A 25833-nucleotide genomic window follows, 5' to 3' on the forward strand; every position below is an offset into this window, starting at 1 on the left:
AGTGCTCTATCCACTGCACCACCTAGCTGCCCCAAGAAATCATATATTGGGGCAGTTAAGTGGTACAGTGGATGGAGCACTGGCCCCGGGGTTGAGGACCTAAGTTCAAATCCAGCTTCAGATACTTAACTAGCTATATGACCCTGGGCAACTCACTTAACCTCAATTGCCTCCAAAAAAAAGAAGAATAAATAATTTTTCACTAAATACTTTACTCAATAAAAAGACTTAATGATCACTGTGGTTAAGGCCCTATGCCAGGCATTGGGGAAGATACAGTGATAAGACAGTGTTCCTGCATCAAAGGCCTTAAATTCTATAACATAAATCTAGATGCAAAGATGCAAGAACTAGGAGATTAGATTCCATAGGTTTTGAAGGATATTTTTGTTTTGTTTTGTATTGTGGTTTGGTTTTTTTTTTTTTGTGGAGGCAACATAGTAATGTGGAAAGTATGCTAGACTTGTCAGGAAAACCAAGCGTGAATCCCGCCTCCAGCACTTGCTAGCTGTGACCAAACCTCTTAATTTCTCTGAGCTTTGATTTCTTCTGTATGTATAAAAGTAAGTATAATAAAGTCTGTGGTGCCTGTATCATGGAGTTATTGTGAGAATCAAATGAATTAATGTGTAGAAAACATTCTACAAAACTTAAAATACTGTAGAAATGTCAAAAAAAAAGGGAAAAAAAGAAAATTTCATTTATAGTCTCCTAGCATACTTGTTGACTACAGATTAGTCAAACGGTCCCTCTGTGCAGTAGCTGCTGATTCAATACTCTGGGCCTTGCAGTGAGTAAAATGTCATCCAGAAACAGAAGCATCTTTAGGGAATCCCTTTTTCATCTGGATGATGCACAGGGCATCTTTCTTGACAATGACAATCACTATTCTTAGCATTTGTTTTCTGCTTTGTATCTTGGTTAATTCAATTCAATTCAGTAAACTTTTATTGAACAATCACAATGTACAAGGCATTAGGATAGGTATGGATACATCTCTGGCTCTGTGGTCAGAGGACCTGGGTTCAAATCCTGCCCAGATACCTGTAGCATCTTAGGCAACTCACTTAACCTACCTGGGCCTTAATTTCCTCAACTATAAAATGAGAGGACTAGACCAAATAGCCCATGAGGTCTTATGAAATAGCCCCTGTTCTCCAGGAGTTTATATTCTGCATTATTAGTCAGAGGATTATAGAACAAAAGTATCTCTGTGATTGAATGGATCAAGAAATCTTGTATTATCTTAACAAAAGTCTTCTTGTTGGAATTTTTAAGACTGCATTTCATCATACTAAAGCAAATGCTTTTTGGTAATCAACAAATAATTAATACAATAGCATTTGTATCCACTATGTTGTTCAGTCATTTTTCATTCACATCCAGCTCTTCATGAACCCACTTGGGTTTTTCTTGGCAAAGTTACTGGAGTGGTTTGCCATTTCCTTCTCCAGCTTATTTTACAAATGAGGAAATTGAGGCAAACAAGGTTAAGTGACTTGCCCAGGGTCACAGCCAATAAGTGTCTGAGGTTGGATTTGAACTCAGGAAGAAGAAACTTCTTGACTCCAGGCCCAGCACTCTATCCACTGCCCCACCTTGCTGCCCCTGAATATTTCTCCATCAATTTGGGATCGTGAAAATGTGATCCACTCTAAAGGTTCGTCTAAGAAAGCCAATGTTCCTCCTCTCTTTTCTTATTTTCTTTAATATGTGTAAAGGCCAGTCCCATAAAGGAGAATTGTGTGTGGGCATTTTCCTTCATCTTCTTGGCTACCTTTTAAGAAAGTAATATTGAAAATCTTTTCCATACTTTTAAGCATTTTCCCATCTTTGATATATCTTGAAAATTAATATTCTAAGTACCTGTAAAATAGTTTCGCCTCAAGCCTGGGTTCCTTCTGTGCATATTTGGTCAGGCCCTGCCCACCTCCTTTTTTCTTGAGCACTATTTCTGCTTCTTCATATAACATGAGAGTGTTCAGATTCAGAGTCCAAGTGTGGTTATTTCACTGTCATAAATAATCAGAAGTTAGAGTTGGAGTACCAGCAACTCTTTTCCATTTCAAATCTACTTCTTGGGTTCCTTCCAGTCTCAACTGTCCACTCTGTTTCCTTCTCTTTTTTGAAAATCAGAACAAAATGTGCCCTTCTCTAGTCCTATGTACTTTTCCTGATCTCTATACTCTTTCAAAGATTGGATCAACAATCACATCTACAGGTTACATCACTACCCTTAGATGTAATTCTTCTAGGCCTCACTGAAGGCAACTATTTACTCTCTCACCATCTTCACATTTATCTTGCTTTTTGGTTTCAATTTTTGTTCTTGATCTGGCTTAGTTAGGTTTCACACACCAATCTTTCTACAGGCTCTTTTCTCTTCCCTTTCTTCTCTTTTTTCCCCACTGTTTTATTATGAAGTTCCACCCACAATCTTCTGTCATTCCCTTCTATATTGTTTTACAAATGAACTTATATTCTAAACTCTTCATCCATCATCCTTGGCTATTTTGTCTCACCCCTTGGCAAGGAGATTAAATGATTGCTCACTGATGCAGTTTCTTTTGCCTTCCTTATTGTGACATTTCATGACGAGACATGATAGAAATTCTCTAAGAAATGGTAATAATGAGATTCAGTGCTTTTAGTCTTATCCATTTCTCATTTTTAAAAATTGACAGCATATTGAAATAGATAACATAGAGTTGTTGTAATTGCATGCCGTGTCTTACCTTGATAAAATATACTTCTCCACTTCTGGTTTGGTGTCCATTTTGGTCTTTGCTCTAACCTGTCAGTTTGGCTCTATCATCTGTAACCAGTTGTTACGTGTCTGTGAAGATATTGTTCATTTTATTTTGGGGGATGTTGTTCACTGCTTGCTATGTCCACTGCCTTCTGACACTTCTTGGAGAAAGTGTTCATGACATACAGGCATGAGGGTCCTAAGTAATTTACAGACTTTGGTCACTTTCATTTCTTAATCCTAAATTATATTTTCCAATGTATATGTATAGGTTTGTTTGTTTTTTTAGCCATTTTTCTTTATGCTCATCTTTTTTGTTGTAGTCACCACATACTTAGAAGTATGCTGACTTGGCTTAGAGAATCTTGTCAAGTTTTTCATAGGATTTTCCATCTCCTTTACCCCCTATGAGACATTTTAGTGCATAAGCTACAATCCTCTTGTTTGTGGTCCTCTTACATAGAAGCTAATTAGGAGCACTGAAAGGAGAGCTGATGAAATGTCACATGAAAATAATGCTTCTTGTTGCCATTAGGTACATGAAAAAACCAACTTTGACTTCTTTACTTGCCACTCTGATGAGCTATTGGGCTTCCATTTTGCTCCAACTTCTTTGTGTCTTATGGCTTCATTTATAGTGAGAATGTCAATGTGGATATGATTCATTTCCTTCAGTAATGTTTTGACTCATTGGTTGTTGAATGCCGATTTTACATTTAGAACAGCAAGATCAAATTAATGTTTGTGGATTGTCTAAAACTCTCTGTCCTCTTTTATTCAATTGTCATTATAGAAATGGAAGTGGGCCACATAATATTGTGGATCATTTATTATTTCTTTCTACTGGGTCTTCACAGCCAAATAATTTACTTCATAGCCAACCTAATAGTGTCAGATTCTCTGGACTTAATGAGGTCACTTTTTGGACAGCTAGCACAATCTGTCATTCTGATCATACTAGAAGCCATTCCAGTGTGGGATAACTTTCCAGACCTAGCTCTCTACTGACATAGCCTTCAAGAACTCTACTCTTCCACAATGTCTCAGAGTAGGATTTGGTCCTCAAACATATAAGAGATCTAAATCTATACGTGTTTAGACAACTGGGGGTTTATTTCATTGTTACTAAAGTACAGTAGAATGAATGTATCATAAGTAGGATAAGGGTTTCTATCAACTTTTGATTCTATATTCCAATCACATTAATATTTTTTCAGTACTCTCAAGAGGTTTATAGTCTTTTTCCCTCTATAACCAAAGCCAAATTAGTAGTTTAGCACTCTGAAAGAGTATTAGATAAAATGGGAAAAGCAACCATGAGAGTTTCTCATTAAAACTATATATATATAGGTAAGATGAGGAACTCAAAGCTAAGAAAGGAAAAGATTGCCCTTGTAACATCAGATAGATAATGCCAAAGAAAGCTAAAGAAATATATGATAGATCTTTGAGTGGGGAAGGCCATGAAATACCTGAAAAGCATGTATGTTGTAGTTAATGAACATTGTACCTGGAATGAAATAATATGCATAGGACGAGAGGCAGTTAATGTGGCATAGTAGAAAGAGCACTGAACTTAGAGTCAGGAAGACCTGAATTCAAATTTTGCCTCAGACATTTACTCGCTGTGTGACAAGATGCTTGACCTCTTTCAGCCTCAGTTTCTTCATTTGTAAAAATGGGCATTATAATAGCACCAAGTTATTCAGTCACTCAAACATTTAAGTGCCTACTATGTGCCAGGCACTGTACTACTATCCTACAAAAGACAACCCCTGCTCACAAGGAGTTCATAATCTAACAGTATGGAGCAAAGATGGCAAACACATGGCTTGCATGCGGCCCCCAACACTCCTAAATATAGCCCAAACAAGATTAAAATGTAGTTCCTACCTGATTTCAGTGTGTTAATGTGTTAATAAAAAAGAAATATATAAAATGTGTCGTTTTCTAGGTCAATATGCAGCCTACAAGGATCCTTATCTATGGTTTAGTGGCCCCGTTTCTTTTTGAGTTTGATACCACTGGTGTAGACAACATGAAAACAACTAGATACAAATAAGATATATGTGTATATGTATGTATGTGTGTGTGTGTATATATATATATATATATATACACATAGGATGAATTAGAGATAATCCACAGAGAGAAGGCTGTTATTGTGAGGATCAAATAAGAAAATACATGTAAAGTACATGGCATGCCTTAAACCTCTATTTAAATGTAAATCATATAATGATTACTATAAGATCTATGATGTTGACTAGAGGGCCTGGAGAGTATATGACATAGACAATCAGAACAGGGTGTTACAAGCGGAAGAAAGATGTATAAGGATGCCTACTTTATTGTATGAGGAGCATATCATGTGTAGCTTAAATTTATGTCTTCAAAAAAGGAGCTTGTCCTTTTAAAAGATGCCTTTTATAAGTAGCAACCTCCTCATGAACACTGCTGGGAAGTCAGTACCACAAATACTATTGACATGAAAAGTGTATTTCCATTAGTTGAATGGTCCTACTACCTGAAGCAGCTCCAGCATTAGAGATGACGGCAACAGAAAACCCTTTCATTTCAGGTCTTATATTAAAAGTTTCTCTTACTTTCATGGAATTGACATGACTGGATTAAAAAGTAGTATCTGAAAAATAAGAGATGGGGAGATGGGAAGAAGAGAGGGGTCATCTTTTCATATCTTATGCTTTTTCCTTATTAGTCTGCTTTATTTTGCCTTGTTATTCACAAAAGGCATTTTGGAACCGTCTCTTTACTTGATTAGGGAGAAGATTCAGTTTATCCGGACAGAGGGGACACCTGGATTGGTCCGTCTCTCCAGTGATGCTGATCTTGTAATGTTGCTAAGGTAGGTAACCTGTTTGACCTTTAGCTGTTGATATAGATGCTTCTGTGGTTGTTTGTTGCAAAACAGTTCAAGTATGTAATATGATATGAATTGGTGACAGATGGCTCCATGAGGAAGAGCTGTAAGAGAGATTTGGTTAATTTAATCCTACTTTGTCAGCATGGCATAGAGGAAAGAGATTTACAGAATTAGAGCTAGAGGGGACCTCAGAAGTCCTCTAGTCTAACCTTTTCATTTTGAAGATGACAAAACCGAGGCCCAAAGGCAAGCAGGTAGCAAGTATTAGCGCCAAGAGTCACCCATAGATCTTTTGATTCCAAATAGTTTGATTCCATTGTATCAAACAAATCTGAAATGGGAATCCTGTGTCTAAACACTGCCATTGCCATTATCATTTATTTGTGTTACCTTGGGTCAATCACTTTACCTATCTTGGTTTACTCATTTCTAAAATGAAGGGGCTAGACTAGAAGCAACTCCAAGATCCTTTCCTGGCTTTAAATTTATGATCATTTTGAAGTGACATTCTTCTTATTATCTTTATTTTATTATTTATTATTATATTATTATTATTATATTTATTATTATTATAATTATGTATTTAAATTCATGATCATTTTGAAGTGACATTCTTCTTATCTTTATTTTATTATTTATTATTATATTATTATTATATTTATTATTATTATAATTATATATTATACATTATTGGGAGAAGAAGTAGAAAAGGATGGAAAGATAAAAGAGGCAAAATTCTACAAAGGGAATTTAGTGCATCAACAATCCAGACTAACTCTTATTCAGAGGAGGAACTAGAAGAATGGATAGTTATAGTTTTTCAGAGCAAACTAAGATTATTGTCACCTTTTACTGTCATATAGATCCCCAAAATGTGCTTTGCATCCCTCTGCTATTTCAACTTATCCACTTTTTGTGTGTTTTGGAGAGCTTATATGTGGAAATTTGGAACCTGAGTTATTATTTTGCCAATAATGCTAAATACCAACTTGAAAGTTCTTAAACATGCTATGACCAATGTTGTCTCCATTGTTATTGATAAGACTTGTGTTTGGAGAGAAGTGGCAAGAAGTCATCAATAATCATTGTCATTTATAATCTGTCTAGAAAAGGGTAATGGCTATGTTCAGTGTTTAGGAAGCCCAACACCAATCATAGAACAATATAGAAAATTCTTACTACGCCATTCAAGAAATGTAAAATTTATTCCAGAGGTAGATAAGAGCTGGAGGGACACTTTAGTATTGCTCTTGTGGCCAAGTGTATCCCAGCTGACTCTGGTAATTGATTGCCTGATGCTTCACAGAATCACAGAATTTGAGAGTTAGAAGGGAGTTTAGTGACCAGAGGAATCCCCCCCTATGACAAATGGTCATCCAGCTTCTGCTTGAAGGAGGAATCCAGCCTTTCTTCCAAGAAAGAAGTCTCTAGGCAATCCATGCCACATTGGACTAGCTCTAATTGTTAGGAAGTTTTTTGGTTTTTTAATTTTTTTCCCTTAACATCAATTTTAAATTGAACTTTTTGCAATTCTCATCCCTTTCTCCTAGCTCTGCCTCCAACTACCTTTTTCTAAAACTAAAATAAAATTATATTGTTCTTCCTTGTGCAGTAGTCAAAATCTGTTTAATTGAGAGTTTACAGATCCTTTTCATAATGTGGTATGCTACTTGATAATATCTCATGAAACCCATGAAAAAATGCCAGCAAAGGCAATAATTAAATTTATTTTTAAACCTTCACAGAGGTGCCATGACATCTAATTTAAAATTACAGCAAGTGGTTTGGAGGGGAAAATAAGGTAGCGTCTTATAACTGTTAGAACTGAAGTTAATTTATGAGGCAGCTCCTGAAAAATAGAATTCCATTGATACTCAGATTTAAAATTAGTGTCTACTAACAGAGGACTATACTCTTGCCTTGGGGGATAGTAAAGTTGGAATTCTTGGCAAAATGAGGCTTATTATACTAGCAAAATAGCTGCCTGGCAAATATCATTTTTAAGCATAGTAAAGAGTTGAAAAGCATTCTTATGTAATGGATATAGCCTTGGAGTCAAGAGGACTTAAGTTCAAATACTATATAAGCTATGTGATCATGGGCACAGTGGCCCAGGCAACTTTCTAAGATTATAAATTAAAGATGAGTTGCTGATTTGCATTAGTGGAGAGAATTTTCATCCAGAAATTTCCTACACTAATGAAATCATCAGTCTACCAAAATAAATAAATCCCTATTGGTTCTCTCTACAGTCAACCTGTGGTCCTTGTATATACCTTTAAAAACATGTTCAACAACTTCAGTAGTGGAAGCTTTTTCAATCCAAATTTTAAAGGAGTTATAATAGAAGACAAATGGTTCATGCAACAGAGTTCCTGTGGCTTCAAAATATCACATATTTTCATCAGTCTTAAGAGGTTTACTAATGAGTCTCCAAATAGTCACTATTTCTGAGAGATTGTATTTTAGGGAGACTGACAGACTGAGGTGGTTCTTAACATAGGACATGGTATGTTAGGTATTTAGGGGAAAAGTTGTGTGCATTCATATATATTCTATGCATTCTACCACCTTTTGGTCATCCCCCAAATCATTTATGTAACAACAATCAAGTGAGAACACAACTGCTCAATTTCACTCAACACACCCTGGTTTGCATCACTGAAATCTAAATGGAACATTTTTATTCTTGGAGACAGGAAAAAATGTGTCATAGCCAAACTGATGAAAATACCAGTCACCATCTACACTTTAATGAGCTTCAGGGTAGGATGCTAAATATTTTAAGCCATGCACTTTAGAGGAATAGAAAAATTGATAAATGTCTTTCCCATTATTTACTTTAGCCAAACAAGTGATTTTGAAGTTCATTCATACTGAAAGAACAAGTTAATATTTTTTCCTGTGGAAAAAACTCAAGGGCATTTTAGAAAAAGGGAGGACAAGTTACCTATACACACTATTCTCTAACTGAAAAGGAAAAAAAGACTTTAGATAAGAATGGCAATTTGTTTTAACCTCTAGGATTTTTATGGGGTGATTAATTTCTAATAAGCAACTCAGCACACCTGGATGTTTAATCACTGTGCCAACTGAAGAGTGGAAAGTTGCCTTCATAACTTTATGCTTCAGTTCTTCAGCATTTATTTTTATTATATTTTGAAGTTTCAGTGATTTGATTGATGCTCAAATAATTTATCCACAAATGAAAGGGTAAGGGAGAGTGTGTGTTTCCATATGGTTATATTTCTTAAAAGGAAAATCATTTATGGTAAAGGGAAAAAGATTATGATAAAGCTGTAATTTCAAGATTATTGCTCAAGGAAATCATTTCAGTTTAAAATAAATCTTTTTCTCCTCACTGTGTGTTTTACATGAACAGAGGATTCTAAATGGACTAACTCGGACTTATTATAGCTCATTCAATTTCATTAGTCCTTTCAAAAATTCATCTCATATAAAATATGCTCAGACCCTGTAGATAACTCCTTTTTTAGAAAGCAATTTCAGTACTCATCTTTAGAAATGATTAGTTATTGAATTTTATCAGTAAGCAGGAAAGAATGCACATCATAATTTCCCAAGTTTAAAAGAATAAAAATAGCATGTAGATACATATTTCTGCATTCATATATAAATAAATTGCAAACTAATCTATTGTGAAATCTTTGTGCATGTCTGTATCTATCTTGAGATAAATAATGAGTTTTAAAAATCGACTCAATTCTCCATCATTATAATTTTGGAAAAGAAAGTCTAGGATTCCTATATTCCAAGCTTCTCTTTAGGTATTAATTAATATCCTTGGGAGAATAATATAAGCAAAACCATTCTGAAGGGAAAAGAATGTTACTGACTGTACTAGTGTTATGTGCTCCTACATATTTGTAAAAGTAGGATGAAATAAAAAATAGAGATGTTAATTATTTGTAGGGAGAAGAGAAGGCCAAGAAAAACATTGTTATATTTCTTATAATAATAATAATAATGAACAATAACAGTAATTAGCACTTAAATCACTTTAATATTTATAAATCAGTTTACAAATATTATGTCATTTTATCCTTACTACAACCCTTGGAGATAGGCACTATTATTATCCCCATTTTACAGATGAGGAAACTGAGACAGACAGTTTAGTGATTTGCCCAGGAACACACAGCTAATAAGTTTCTGAGGCTGAATTTGAACTCAGGTCTTCCTGACTCCAAGTCTAGTGTTTTATCCACTTCATCACATACCTACAATGTAAATATTTTGAGGGCAGGGATTATGTCATAGACTTCTTTGTGGGCTCAACAATACCTGGCATACAGAAAGGCACTCAAAATTTTCTATTCCTTTGATTTCCTTTTGATTTCCCCCCAAAATCTTGAAGTCCTGCTGTGGTAAGTCTTAAAATGTAACACTTAAAATCCAGAAATACATAGTTGAAGCAAAAATAGTTTAATTTCAGAGGTTGGATGAATGCTGCATATAATTGGTCAAAAAAAAAAAAAACCTCCTGAACAAATTCCCACCTCTTTTAAAGAAGAGTCAAGAAGACTTTTATTTTCCTTCACAAAAATAACATGAAAGACCCCTCCCCTGGGGGGCTGAATATAACCTAAGTCCTCTGGAATGGAAGAAGATTGATAGTAGTCACATTATGATAGAGTGAGAATAACTGTCATATTCAGAATTTTAAAAGTAAGGGATTTTGGCCTCTGGTGGTAGTCAATTTCTCCTCTCTGGTCTTTCCTAGTTTATTCGAAGAAGAGATAATGTCATATGTGCCTCCACATGCCTTACTCCACCCCAGCTATTGCCAGTCCCCGCGCAGTTCCCCTGTGTCCTCACCTCAGAACTCTCCAGGTAAGCTCAAGTGATGCTTGGGAAGTGAGCACTGACATTGAAAGTTCTGTCTTTATCAGGGACAAATGAGGGAATAATTTGGGAAGACATTGTAATGGTTATCACCTGAGTAACTCTTTGGTTATGCTGGTATTTCTTAGATCTTTAAAACTAACTTATTTCTAAAATTATTTATGATGGACAAAGAGATAGCAAGATTCTACAGCATGAAATAAATTGCCAATACTGACATGCTCATTGGTCATTTTCTTTTTGTTTGGATAAACTATGTTTAGTATTTTGCTACAATTAAAATTACCTACGTAAATTTAAATTTGCTCATGTGCCATGGAAATTACCCATTATCATTTTGGGGAATTTCAAATAATCTCTTCGCATTCAGGGGGTCACTTTGATGGGAAAAAAAAGAAGTAATTCTACTCCCAGGAAATGATCTCTAAATATTTTGACAGATCCATGACTTCAGTGATACAGGCACTATTTCCATTGGCACAGATTATAAACTATCTATCCCTTCTCACACTATGATTTTCTTGTTCATGTCCTTCTATAGATCCCTCATAGAATATCTACCTAGTCTGCTAGAGGACTTTGCCACCATTTCTAATGGTCTTTACCTTAATAACAACTTCTGCTAAATCTAAATGTTTGTACTTCTTCTGATGCTAAAAGTCCTAAGTTATTGAAGTGATAGTAGATGCTTGGCAGTTCATGTAAACCAAGGATGTGTTTCCCATCCCTGTTTTCCAAGACCCATTTAGAGCTGATAAGGACCTCAGGGATCATGTAATGAACCCTTCTTCCCCTCATTTATGGATGAAGCAAATGAAGCTGAGAAAGCATTCATTTGAATCCTGTGAATTCTTTGTCTGATGCTAGCTCGGGTTTCTCTATAATAAGTTCTTCAAAGATTGTCACATATTGTTTTTCATTTAGGATTACAAGTTAATTGTGGGATGAGGGGGAACCTTAAATTAGTATAATTCATCTCCACAAAACAATCATAAGATCATCAGTGTTTACTCTGGATGAATTGAGGAGTAGAAATGGAGGGTCATCAAAAGCAGAGATTAAGAGGAAATAACAATGAAGGGAAACATAAGAAATCACCAAAATGCCTAGTCTTCTTATTTAGCGTTTTAGAAGTTAGTTGCTTCTTATGTAGAATACCTTCATTTTAAAGTACCTAAAATCCATCAAGCATCAGTCTTGGATAAATTGTAGAAAGATCACATATGAAAGACATATTTGCACAGTTGAATTTTATGTTGGGATGAAATGCATTCAGGACTCTCAGGTTTAGGATAGTATATTTTCTGAAAATATGTATAACCCATATATCATGACATTAATAGGAATATTTGGATGCTTTTTAATTTTTAGAAAAAATGATCTCCATATTTTTGGCCAAGTCTCTTTTTAGTGGGACTTCTTTGTTCTTGAAGTTGATATGTCTTGCTTGATACCAGTGGAAATCATTATAACTGATTTCACATGCTAAAGGATTAGAATCAGCTAACATTATCTGATGGCGATTCTTTTGAGGCTTTTTAATAGATTAAAGTTTCCTTTTGAAATTATCCCTTGGGTTTTTGAGAAAGCAACATTTCCAACAGACCCAAAGAAGTTTGAACTCCTTTCCCTTGACTAGAATTTCACCACTTCAGGCTGCAATGAAAATAATATTGTTAAAAGTTACTACTATATAATAAAATTTAATGATCATTTTAAAAATCCCTCTAGAGACTTAGTAATCTTTTCAAAATGCTTCTCATCTCAAGTACATTTGCATTTCTGCAAGCAAAAATGGTGATAGGAGCTATGGAAAATTTGATTCATTCTCTTTGCAGCTGTCAGACTACTCACCTAAAATTTATCAAGATTTTAGAATGGGAGCATTTGTTTTTGTGGGATAATTCTAATGCCAGCCTCAACTACACTTATGCCAACAGGAAAAGAACTTTTAAAACTTCATATGATTTATTATTCCAAATATGAGACTCAATAGTTTAAGAAACATTTGTAACAGCATGTTATTTTTATCACCCTTTAAATAATGAGATAAGTGTTCTCTTACGTGAACACCTTTCAGATAAATGAAGTTTACCCATTTAAATGTCAAAATCTTTTAATTTTTAATAATTTTTTTTATAAAAATCCCAGTCAGGCACAATTCCCTGCCTTCTCAGAGTAAGATAAATATGATTTCTTGGTGACTCAGTCATCATTATAATTATTAATAACTGCACTATGCTGAGCTGTAGTAGCTTTAACGTCTTTTCCCCCTCTCTGTCAGTGGCTACTTACGTTGTTTCTCTGTGGGTTTTATTTTTAAAAACATATACATAATATTCTGTAGCATAAGAAATCAAAAACTCATTTTTGTTGGAATGGTGTTCAAAATAAATGTTGACGGGTTCTGAGCATCTCTTTTAGCAAAGCAAGTCATAGATTCTGAGTTCAAAGAGAACATGATAGAGGTCATTCCTATAGTAGCCCTAGCAAATGATCATCCAGCTTCTGTCAGACCACCAAAATTTACATATCCAGACCACATCTCCCTCCTGAATTTCAGTCCATTATCTCCATCTGGATATCCCACAAACATCTCAAATTCAGTATGTCCAAACACAACTCACTATCTTCCCCTCTAAATCTTCTCCTCTTCCAAAATTCCTATTTCCTTTGAGGACACCATCATCCTCAATCAGCATTCCCATCACCCAGGTTTATTACCTCGTAGTTAACCTCGACTCCTTCCTTTCCCTCACCCACCATATATAACCAGTTGCCAAGTCTTGTCAATTCAAACGTTGCAACATCTTTTCATTCTGTCCTAGTTCTCCACTCACACAACCATCACCCTGTAGAGACTCTTATCACCCCTCACCTGGTCCTTTAAATGGCTTCTCTGCTTAAAATCTTTTCTCTCTCCATTGCATCCTATACACAGTTGATACAATAATCTTCTTAAAGTACAGATCTGACCATATCAGTCCCCCACTCAAGATCCTTCTGTGGCTTCCATCAAATTGCCCCTGGGATAAAATACAAAATATTTGGCTTAGTATTTGAAGGCATTTACAGTTGGTATCCAGTCTCCCTTTCCAGAATTTCACATTATGTCCCTTATAAATCTATTCACCCCAAACTGGCCTGAACTCAGATTTCTATTTGCCACTTCAAATGCTTTTTTTCCAGGCTGTCCTGAATGCCTGGAATAAACTCTCTCCTTATTTTTACCCCTTAACTTCCTTAAAGGCTCATCTTAAGAAGCCTTTCCTGACCCTCTAATTATTAGTGCTTTCCTCCTTTTATATTATATTTCCATTTTTTGTGTAAATTTTGCTTTTACCCTGAGTTTAGGGGCTGGGTTTTTTTTCCCCTTTTCACAGCATCTGGCACAATATCTTGCACAAAGTAGGAACTTGATAAATTCTTGTTCATTGAATTGAATTGAACTCTAATGCCAGAACATTCATGCATAGGCATTCTGATGCCAACTTCTACTGTTCAGAGATTTCTTTTGCTTGTTTCCTGATTCTCACCTGTATTTTGGATGGTTGAGATCACCCAAAACCTAAACTCTACATAATCAGGATGTGGCCATTTTTACTGTTTTGTTCAATAATTATGTTGACTTTCAGCTAGATTTGGTGCCAATAGGAGATGTTTAAATTGGTGAGAGGATTTCCATTTTTTAAATAAAAGGATTTGGAAACAAGTGGCACCATGAACCTTCCAAGGACTTGACCATGGAGTGACCCAGAGGAAAGACAGTTTCCAGCAAAGCCTAGGTCAAATATCTAGTCTCAAAATCAATCCACGTAAATGCATGGAAAGTCCTGAGATGGAACAGTGCCACACACTAGGAGCTAAGTGGAGTCCTTATTTCCCCGGCATTCAGAGGTGTCTATCACGTTCTTCAAATATTCCTAGCTAGATGGTCCATTGTTAGTAGTTACTGACATAAGAAAAAAGACTATGCAGATGACTCCTAAATCTTTTTTATCTGTCTCCTAAAGTCCAGCCTTGTATTACTGCCTTGTATTACTAGTTGCTGGATGTCACCATCTGGTTGTCCCGTTGGCATTTCAAACTGGAAAATATCTGAAATAATCTCAATTCATTATTTTCCTCCCCTCAAACCTGTCCTCCTTCCTAAACGATCTATTTCTGTAAAGTGTACTTATCGTTGTTCAAGTCACAAAGATTTGCAACCTCTTGACGCTTCTTTCTTCTTTACTCTGTGTATCCAATTGGTTGCCCCAACATATCCCGCATTTGTTCCTTCTCTTCATTCACAGAGTCACCAACCTCGTTTAGGTCCCTATCATCCGTTGCTATTACAATTGCAGCTAAATGGCAAAGTGTTTAGAATGTTGGACTTGGCATCAGAAATACTTAAGTTCAAATAACCTACCAGCTGTGTGACCTTAGACAAGTCATTTAATCTGTCTGAGCTTCAGTTTCTTAATCTGTAAAACTGGTGTAATAGTAGCACCTATAAGGGCACTGATAGGAGGGGAAGTGAATAGAGCACCCGCCCTGGAGTCAGGAGGACCTGAGTTCAAATCTGACCTCAAACACTTACTAGTTGTATGACCTTGGGCAAGTCACTTAACCCCAGTTGCCACCAAAATAATAATAATAATAATAATAATAACACCTACATCATAGCAAAGTTGTGAGGATCAAATGAGATAACATATGTAAAATGTTTTGCAAACCTTAAAGTGCTATAGAAATATTAATAATTATCATAAATTAGTTTCCCTGTTTCAGGTCTCTCGCCAATCCAATCCACTATAGTGCTGAATTTATACACTTACATCACAGGTCTACCATGTTGCTCCCCTGTTCGGGAAGACTCGGTTGCTCTCTTTGGCTTCTAGGACAAGAAAATGAATACTCAGTTGGCACTGAAGGCCCTTCATAATCTAGCTCCAGCTTATCTTTCCAGATGTATTTCTTCTTACTCTTTCTCATACACTCTACATTCCAGCTTCCATTCAAAGCTCAGCTCTAGTGCTACCTTCTCCATGATGTCTGTCTTCATTCCTCAATTATTAGAATTTCTTAGGGCAGGAAGGTGGTGCAGGGGATAGAGCACCAGCCCTGAAGTTAGGAAGACCTGAGTTCAAATTCAGCCTCAGACCAAACACTGGACACTTACTAGCTGTGTGACTCAGAGCAAGTCACTTATCCCCAATTGCCTAAAAAGAAAAAAAAAAAGAATTTCTCATCAAATTTTTTGTTTTGTTCTGTTTGTTCAATAGTTTCAGTGTCTGACTCTTCATGACCCTGTTTTGAGGTTTTTTTTGTTTTGTCTTGTTTTGTTTTGTTTTGTTTTTGGCAAAGGAACTGGGTAGTTTGCCATTTCCTTCTCCAGCTCATTTTACAGATAAGGAAACTTAGGCAAACAGAGTGAAGTGACTTACCAAGGGTCACACAGCTAGTAAGTGTCTGAGTCTGGATTTGAACTCAGGAAGATGAGTCTTCTTGACTTTAGGCCTGGTACTCTATCCACTGTACCACTTAGCTGCCCCTTCTCCTCAAAGTATTTTGCATATGTGTTATATTCACTTGTGTTCTGCTATTTCCCCTAACAGAATATAAACTTTTGAAGACAGGAATGGTTTTAGTTTTTGTCCTTTTATCTCCAGCACCTACCATAGTGCCTTGGCATATGATATTGATCAGATAGAATTCTATGTTGAAGGAAATTATTGGGTTGAGTTGTGAATGTGCAACTATGTATGGATAAATTAGCGTACTATGAAATATTATCTTATTGTGCTGTCTAGCACAAAAAAAACCCACAGAAAATGAATTTTTGAAAGGGATTCCTTCTTACATAAGATGGACAAAAGAGGAGGGATTCAAACTAATATTTTATCTGGTTATTTCATAAATGTAGGGTTATACCTGTGATTTCATTAGTATAGGAAATTCCTGAATGAGCACGCACGCACACACACACACACACACACACACACTCCAATTCAAGTTGGCACCTTCTCTGAAACTTATAGTCTTAGAGAGTCACCTAGAGCAACTTGCCCAAGGTGACCAAGCCAAGGTATGTCAGAAGCAGGTTTTCCCAGATCTGAGATCAGCTTTCTGTGTCTCTATCCACTATGCCATATTTCCTCACATCATATATACAGATATAGATGTACAGACAGACACATGTATATATAGACATGTACATACATAATTTATGCATATTGAGAGAGCACACTTGTTTTCTGTTTTGATTTCTTTCTCAAAATGATAAGCGTAAAACGAATCTATTCATGAGGATATTTTGTCTCAGTCCTCTTTTCATGGTCATGTTAATACCGCAATTGCAGTGGTTCAATCTTTCAGGAATATGGTTGGTTCCCAAAGTAGAAGTAATCGTATTTATCCTGGAGTTTCTTGGCACTTACGGCTGACTTACAACAAGAACTTGTCATTCCCCAACAGAATCATTTAGGGGTAATTTTTTAACCATGAAATCATGCATGAGTGATTTTTAATATTTCCACAATAGAACCATTTGCAAAGGTATTTGTGGACTTGAAAAGTTTCCATCCCCAGAGCCTCCAGAATGAGATCCATTTTGCCTAGCATAAAAGTGGAGTTGAAGCTCATTTTATGAACTCGATATTGATCATGGCATTTCACACTTCCCTTTAACTGTCTCAGATGATAGGGAAAAGGAGAAGAGTACATTTGTCATTTATTTAATGTTGTTAGCTATTACAAGGGCTCCATTTCATTCTCTTCAATACTGTGAGCTGGCTCCTCTTTTACCTCTAGTTCTATGACTATAATATCCCCATATCTCTGTACTCTGCCCTTTATGGGGTTCCTCCCCTCTATTCCTGTGCATCTATTCCAGTTTCATATTTCCAAATGGCTATCAGACTGACTCCTTCTTCCAACTGCGCTATTATGTCAGGAAGGGATAATCAATAGAGAGACAGACTTGGAGTCTGGAAATCTGGGTTTGAATCCTGCCTTATGTGTTCTCTAAGCAAACCTGAGAGAATGTTTTAAGCTTTCTGGGAGAGTTTGCTGTGTAAGCTTGGGCCATGATAGCACTAGTTTTTCTTCTCTCAGTTCCAGCTATATACATTGTTGCCAGTTCAGTTTCTCTGATGGTATGAGCAACTGGGGAGAGTTCAAGGAGGAAGTGAGGGAGTCTCTTTGGGCTCATTCCCCCTCCCCTCAATAGTCTTTGATTATAGGTGCAATGGTCTATTTCCTCAAAATGCTCCCAAAGATGAATTGCTTTCTGTGGATATTGCCTTCGGTGATATGCCTAATCACAGAGTCATGTCTAATTCTTTAAACCAGTTCCAATGTATTTTGTTGTCTGATTTGATCCAATGACTTGACTTTAACTCCTTCCAAAATGAATAAGGACTTGTTCGCACCTAGATTATCCTTTTAATTGATGTTTCTGATTTAATCCAAAGGTGGTCTCACCAGACAAAGGCATCAGGGTGTAGAGCGTCTTGTTGCTTAGATTAATTGGGGTTGGGAATCCAAGACCTTCTTCTTATACTTGGATTATTGCAACAACTGCCTAGATGGTTATTATGTCTTTATTCTCTTTCTTTCCCCTCCATGTTACTCCCAGACTAATATTTCTTAAACACTGTTATTATAGTTACACTCTCCACCCCTACCCCTACAAGCTACAATCATTATTATAATTAGGATAGGGTAGCTGGGGCTTCAGCCTAGATAGTTTAGAGGGTATTGCTAGAGGGTTACTGCTACCTGGGAGTATGTTCCCCAGATCTATCCACTCTCATCCGTCCTCTCCCTAGGCAACAGCACTGCAATTCATCCTCTGCCCATCTGGCTGCCTACCTTGACTACCAGCACTATTGATCTCCTACCCAGCTCATACCCCTAGTAGTTTACTCCCTTGCCCACCCAGTCCCCCTCCCCACCTCCCCAAATGGTAGAGAACTTTTCCCCCTTTGGTGAAGCAGCTAGCCACAAGCAGTGCAAAAACACAAGTTTTCTTTCACTCATAACACTCCCCAGGTAAACCTCCTCTCTCCCACCCCCCCAATGCCACCATTGTTTGCCTTAGATGTTTTTTTTTAATTTTGGGGTTTTTTTGGGAGGAGAGGGGGTGGGGTTTGTTTATATCTCTGGTTAGAAGGGTTCCCTGCTATCTACAATATTAAAACCAAAATCATCTCCCTGACGTTAAAGGCCTAGAGCCCTTAACAATCTGGTTCATTTCTACCTATTTATCTTATTTCTCTATTATTCCATGCTATAAAATATCTACTTCATTTATGTAAGGCACCTCACTGCTCACAGCACAGGGGGTGTTCATTCCTACCTCCCCATTCTAGCTCTTGTAGTTTCTCCCCAGCACCCCTCGTCACCAGCCTTTCTTTCCTCCATTCCAATTATCTAGATTCTCCTAATCTGTCAAGGTCCAAATTTAGGCTCTTTTTCTCTATGTGTACTTCTCAAATGTATGCTATTGGAATGTGAACTCCTTGAGGGCAGAGAGTGTATTTTTGCCTTTCTTTGTATCAGTTGAGGTATAGGGGGTGTCCAGGGATGCCTAGCACCTCTGGTGTGAGTGTTTGCCAAGCCCTTTCCAGGGCTGCTCATCCACCTTTGGTGTCCACCCTCACCTAACTCTCACCTGTGACTCCAAGAAGCTGTAGCATGGGCAGCAGCCATACCCCAGTAATACCGTCTTGGCAGAACAGCTAAACCATGTTGAAAGTAACTGATAGGCCTCAAACCCATCAGTGAATTAGGGGATATCTATCCCAAGCATATGAAGACTTCTTCCAGTAGAATGAGTGGATGAGAACAATGTTCCAGAAGCAGGCTTAGAGCTTGGTCATACACAGAACATGCCAAGGTCATCCACTGCGTCCTGAGACCATCACCAGTCATTCTGATTTTTGTTTTGCCCCTGGATTTTGATTACTCTGGAAGAGAGAGTGAGGCAGGCGATTTTGTGCAACTCTACCTCACATAAATCTAATTCACATATAAGACATTACCCAGTGATGTCTTCTCCGAAAATGAAGGGTCAACAACAACAACAATCCTCTGCGCATAGCACAGCACCTGGCAACATAGTAAATAATAAATGCTTGTTGACTGCCACGAGTTTTTCTAGGTGTGCAGTGAATTGCATGGACCTTAAACTTATAAACACCTGTGCTTGTGCAGTCTACCACAAATTGTATGGAACCAACTTTGCAATCACACGGGCATGCTGAAATCCCCAGTCTCTCCCATGACATGTGGTAATTCCTCACAACAAAGAAGTCATGAGGGGCAGCAAGCTGGCGCAGTGGATAGAGCACTGGCCTTGAAGTCAGGAGGACCCAAGTTCAAATGCGGCCTCAAACATATGACACGTGCTAGCTGTGTGACCCTGGGCAAGTCACTTAACCCCACTTGCCTCACCAAAATACAAAAAAAAAAAATACTGGTTAAGCAAAGAAGTCATGAGCCAAAACAAAGTTCACAAACCATTGGTCTTTATGAAATTTTACACAACTACTCCAGCGCATATTGATCTCCAATCCCTCTCCCCTCTGTAGCTCCCCCCTCCTGTTACACAAAGTTGGAATGGACTTCAGATGTCATCTGGTCTAACCTGTACTAGAATAAGAATCCCTTCTACAACATACATGACTGGTGGTAATCTACTCTCTGTGTGAAGACCATCATTGAGAAATAATCATGACGATAACAGCTAAATAACATTTATAGAGACTTACTATGTGCCAGGTGCTGTGCTAAGTGCTTTACATTTATTACCTCATCTGGTTCTTACAATATCCCTGGGAGGTTGGTGCTATTATTATCCCCATTTTGCAAATGAGGAAACTGAGGCAAACAGAGGTTAAGTGATTTACCCAGGGTCACGCAGCTAGTAAGTGTTTGAGGTTGTATTTGAACTCAATTCTCTCTGACGCCAGGCCCAGCGCTCTATCAACTATATCACCTAGCTGCCCCTGTTCCATTTTTGGATAGCCCTGATTATTTGGGAATTATTTCTTATGTCAAGCCTACATTTTCTTCTTTGTAGCTGCCCCTACCCAGCTCTACCTTTGGGGGCCAAGCAAACATGATCTCCCTTCATCATCCCCTTGAAGAAAATTCTCCAGGCTAATTATCCATAGTCCCTTTCAACCACTGCTTATATGGCACAATATCAAGGCCTGGGGTGGTCCTGTTTGCCCTCGTTAGGATACCATCCAGCCTACCACAGGGCCTGATACAGAGAATGCACTGAAGAAATGCTTGTCAGTTAATTGGTCAATAGCCTTCCCAAAATGTGGTTCCCCGAACCAAATATGATACCCCAGATACCCTTCAAGGCAGAGAACAGCAAAAGTATCTGTCACTTCCCTAGTTCTGGTCACTATGCATTTATTTGTTCTCTGATGTTTTCACACATATTAGTCACCCTTCCCTGGCTACAATGTCAGAGTGCTGGTCACTCAATAAACACTTGTTAATTGATTTGTTCATTCAATATGTACTTGTTGTTAAATTATTAGTAGAGGCAGGTAGGTGGCAAAGTAGATAGAGAGCTGGACCTGAAGTCAAGAAAACTTGAGTTCAGACATAGCCTTAAATACTCACTAGCTGTGTAGCCTTAGGCAAGTCACTTGCCCTCTGTCTGCCTCAGTTTCCTCAACTGTCAAATGGGGCTATCACCTACCTCCCAGGATTGTTGTGAATACCAGATGAGATAATACTTGTAAAGTGCTTAGTACAGTACCTGGCACGGAGCAGGCTCTTAGTAAATATGTTTCCTTCTTTCCTTCCTTCCTATTGTCTATTTGAAAGGTACGTATCTTTTTTGTCTTATTCATTTTGTGGGAGATTTTATTTTCTCTAGTGGAAATATCCACATCTTTTTCAGAACTCTAGGTCTGACATCCACATTCCCTCTCAGTTTTGTGTCCCAGCTTGTCAGTCATCCTTGTGACACTAAACAAGCTTCTCATAAAAAGGATATAGGTAGGGCCCCTTATACTGTTCATTAGCAATGCTTACATACTATTGAATGACATTTAACACCCCTGTGCTGTTTCCCCACCCAGAAGTAGTAAGTCCTTGGCAGTAATGTCAGTTCCTGGTTTTATGTCAGGATTAAGTTTTACCCTATAAAATGTTTTGCTTTTTCTTATATAATTATGTGTCTGAATTCACTTTTCGTAATGGGGCATTTCTGACAGAAGTTGGTTTTATGGGGGAGTTTAGGGAGAATTATGAAAAGAAAATCCATTATTCTTGGCCTGTTGTCCCACATTCTTTCACCCTGTAATTCCCTGTCAAGTTACCATTATATCATCCCAGCATCAAGCTGAAAGATTCCACATACTGAACAGTGGCCCATTGGAGCTGAGTTACTTGTCTGACTCATGTTTGGGTTAAAGAAAAGAACATATTGCATTAACACATTCTTACTGATTTGTCTGTTAAAATTTGGAGTTGATAATTATTGACTAACATTGACATAATGACATATTTTAAAGAGAAAGCATCACTTGAGAGCTCTGTTAAGTTTAATTATGCCTTCAACTTTAAAAGAGATTAAAAGGACCCGTTAAATATGCTATCGGCTTTACTTTATAATTTTGTTCTTAAAATCATAGCAGTCCTTTTTAAAATGATGACTTCTGGGAAGAGTTTTCACTGTGCTGGTTACCAAAGACTGAGCGATTCATGTTCATCCTCTTTATGTCCTTTACTACAGGTACGCAGCGTGCCAATGCTCGAGCTCCCGCCCCTTACAAACGAGATTTTGAAGCCAAACTACGGAACTTCTACAGGAAGTTGGAAACTAAAGGATATGGCCAAGGGCCAGGGAAGTTAAAGTAAGTAACAGTGATCTGTGGAATCAGATTTGTAGATGATCAAAGAATGACCTGTTTGGGAAGTCACTAAATTGATTCTGAATGAATATGACCAGGCTTTGTCTTAGTCTTCCATTGGTGTCCTGAATGAGAGCATTACATAATCAACTTAATTCTGAGAATAAGTGCCATTCAATTGTAAGCATTTTTTTTTGTTTTGTTTTATTGCTTTGAAATACCACCACTCGCTGTATTACAAAACAAACAAACAAAAAAAAACTACAGTTGAGGAGAGAAACGTATTTTTTCTCTTCTTAAAATGCCATCTTTTCTCAATAACTCATAGAATGTATGCTCCAGATGCCTTTCAACATGTCATGAATTAAATTTTACTATTACCCGAGTTCATCCATAAGCATAAATAACTTTCATCTTCATTTCTTCTCACACAATAAAAAATAATAATAGCTCACATTTGTAGAGAACCTTACAATTTACAAAGAGATCTTTAAATATCCTAAGTGATTAAAGAATGTTATTGCTCCCTGTCCATATACAACTTCCTTCATGTTTGGAACTACCAGCACAACCATATGGTTGTGCCAAGAATGAGTTTCCCCCAACCCTCTCTATTTTGAGGGTATAGGTAGGGGCCAGTTATCATTATATCATTTGAGATTGCCAAAGGAAGGGAATTTTCCTGTTGATTTTGGGCACTTTAAGCCATCCAAATAAACCAATGATATAGGAAATAGCTTCTGGTTAGAGTTCAAGGTCAAAGTTCTGGACCACAGCCCCATTTGAAGACTTCTTGGCCCCAGATGGAAGTCTCATTTCTCTCCAATCCCAACTTTTTTCCCAGCTGCTTACAAGGTTGCAAGCGATACTCCATAATTCTAATATAATTCATAATTCTCACATTTATATAGCACTTTACAAAGCATTTTCACATCTATAATCTCATTTGATCCTCACCAAAAGCCTGTAAGAATAAGGAGGGCATATATTATTATCCCTATTTTATAGATGAGGCTCAGAGTACTAATTAACTTTCCCAGGGTAACACATCTTAGTCAGTGGCAGAACCAGGACACAGATCCCAGTGATTCTGATTCCAAATTCAGGACTCTCTCCAATATAACCATCCTGCCTCAGGAATTGTACAAAGTAGCAGTAGATACTTTCCATCCTTTGACTGCTGCCGTAGACCTTCTTTTGCACTGAATTCTTAGAGAAGAGGAAAGCTAGAAACATCTTTTTTATTTCTCCCATTACTGGATGACCAAGCCATTAGTCAGCATCAGGCAGGCCAGGACATTATTACCCCTAATTGAAACCAAGGACATAAAGGACAAAAAATGTGTCTAACTACAGCTGCCTCTTAGCTACCTGGGGGTTGGTGACAGGAGAAAAGAAAAGCTTTGGGAGGTGCGCCCCCCATCTCCATCACTTATCCAGAAGTCATGTAAAAACTCCATTGTTTATGCGTAAGAATCAGAAGAGATTGCTGGTGGTGGGCAGAGAGCAGAGAGGTGGAGTGTATGGGGCCTAGGACATTCATTGGAGGGGTTAGCAAAGATAAAAGCATATCTTACCACCAATCATGCATATGAGAAGCGTCATGGTACAGTGGAAAGAACACTGAAATTATAGTCAGAGGACCTGGATTCGAATCATATTTCTGCCATTATCTACCTGTGTGAACTTGGGAAACCACGGTACTCCTTTGAACGTTTTCCCTCCTCTGTGAAGTGAGAGAGTTGGATCAGATTACTTCAAAGGTCTATTCTAGCTCTATCTATAATCATTTCATCATTATCTAACTTGATAGTGATAACTCAAAAAAATTCTAGCTTTCATGTGCCCCCAAATTCATTCTGGGGTGAGGGGCAGCTAGGTGGTGCAGAGGATAGAGCACCAGCCCTGGATTCAGGAGGACCTGAGTTCAAATCTGGCCTCAGACACAACACTTATTAGCTATGTGACCCTGGGCAAGTCTTTTAACCCCCATTGCCCCTCAAAAAAATTCATTCTGGGGCCACCCTGGTACATAATGCCTACAGATAGCTCTGTGGTTACTGAATCTAGACACTCCAGCTGCTGGGGGAGCTCCCATCCTTGCATCACTCTTGGTGGCCTCTCTGTAATCCCTGTTGGGGACCTCTTCAAAGGAGAGGAAAGGGAGAACCGTGTTGACCTTGGCAGTCATTGGTTATGCCGGCAGCCACTTCCAGGGCCACCCACAAAGGCTCTTTAGCAAGAATGTCTAGCAAAGCTTCTTCCATGTACAGAGTTGACCCTTAACAGATGACTGAATTGAATGTAGCTGAATAGAGTCAATGAAAAGAAGTTCAGCATTGGATCAGTAGGAAAAAGACAAAGAAAGACTATCATCTTCACCCACTCCATGCTTCAGGTATTGAGGTTTATGGGATCATAGCCCCAGAGCTGGGAGGGACCTTGGAGACCATCCACTCCAATCACCTCATTTTACAAATGAGAAAACCGAGGCTCCGGAAAGTCTTGTGCAAGATCACACAAGAAGTATCTGGGGCAGGATTTGAACTCTCATCCTCTGGCTCCAGAGTCAGTGCTCTTTTCACTTCATCATCGTGACCAAAATTGATGTTTGTGTAGGACTTTAAACTTTGCAGAATGTTTTCACATGTGTCCTTTCATCTGAGCCTTACAACAGCCCTGTGAGCTATGCTAGGGTCCTGCCATCCTGCCTTAGCACTGAGGAAACTGAAACCCAGCTTCTCCAGGGCTGCAAGATGTGGTCTTCCTGTCTCCAGGCCCAACGTTCCTTAGCACAGCACAGCACACCACATCATTACTTCCCTTTTGTCATCTTTATAGTCTTCCAAGTGTCGTCATTTCCTTTAAGAGTAATCGGAAACGTCTCTAGCAATAACTTTGTGCCTCCAGCAGGTGGTCCCTTAACCTCTGTCTGCCTCAATTTCCTCAGTGGGAAGATGGGAATAATAATAACACCTAAATCCCAGAGTTTCTGGGAGGATCGAATGAAATTATATTTGTAAAGCACTTAGCACAGAGCCTGGCATATAGTAGTTACTTTATAAATGCTAGTTATTATTATTATTAGATCCTTAATTCAAGACTTTTAAATATAACTCAGCTGTGCCTTTCTCTTAGTGAATGCCGGGATATGGATGTTCGAATTTAGAATAGAAATTAAGAATCATTGTAAACCTCTTTTGGAGAGATGTCTTCTCTCCTTGTTGTCTAAGTTATGTCCTCAGGCACTTAGTAACTAGATCCCTTGCCTAAGTATAGTGCATCCTACAACATTACCTAATGGGGTTGCAATTCCTTTATTAAACAAAAGTTTTATGTGCTGTATTTGGTAAGCATTTCATTCTTGGGGGAAAAAAAAATCATTTCACTGTGCACAATAGACTCTGGGGTTATTATTCCAGATCATAGGCAGGCCGCTCTGCCTACCAGCTTGTATTTTCACATGT

General features: G+C 37.8%; 1 protein-coding gene across 4 annotated transcripts in view; it reads left to right on the forward strand.

Moving 5' to 3' along the window:
* Positions 1-25833, forward strand: part of HECW2 (HECT, C2 and WW domain containing E3 ubiquitin protein ligase 2) — a 433607-nt gene that overhangs the window by 369029 nt on the left and 38745 nt on the right. For all 4 annotated transcript variants that reach the window (XM_027865816.1, XM_027865818.1, XM_027865817.1 and 1 more), the window contains 3 exons: positions 5532-5615; positions 10378-10487; positions 22249-22369. In XM_027865816.1, coding sequence (XP_027721617.1) covers positions 5532-5615; positions 10378-10487; positions 22249-22369 — 315 coding nt within the window. The remainder of the gene's footprint in view (positions 1-5531; positions 5616-10377; positions 10488-22248; positions 22370-25833) is intronic.

The sequence above is a fragment of the Vombatus ursinus genome, unplaced genomic scaffold, assembly GCF_900497805.2.
Source record: "Vombatus ursinus unplaced genomic scaffold, bare-nosed wombat genome assembly UNPS02014779.1, whole genome shotgun sequence".
Classification (NCBI taxonomy): Eukaryota; Metazoa; Chordata; class Mammalia; order Diprotodontia; family Vombatidae; genus Vombatus; species Vombatus ursinus.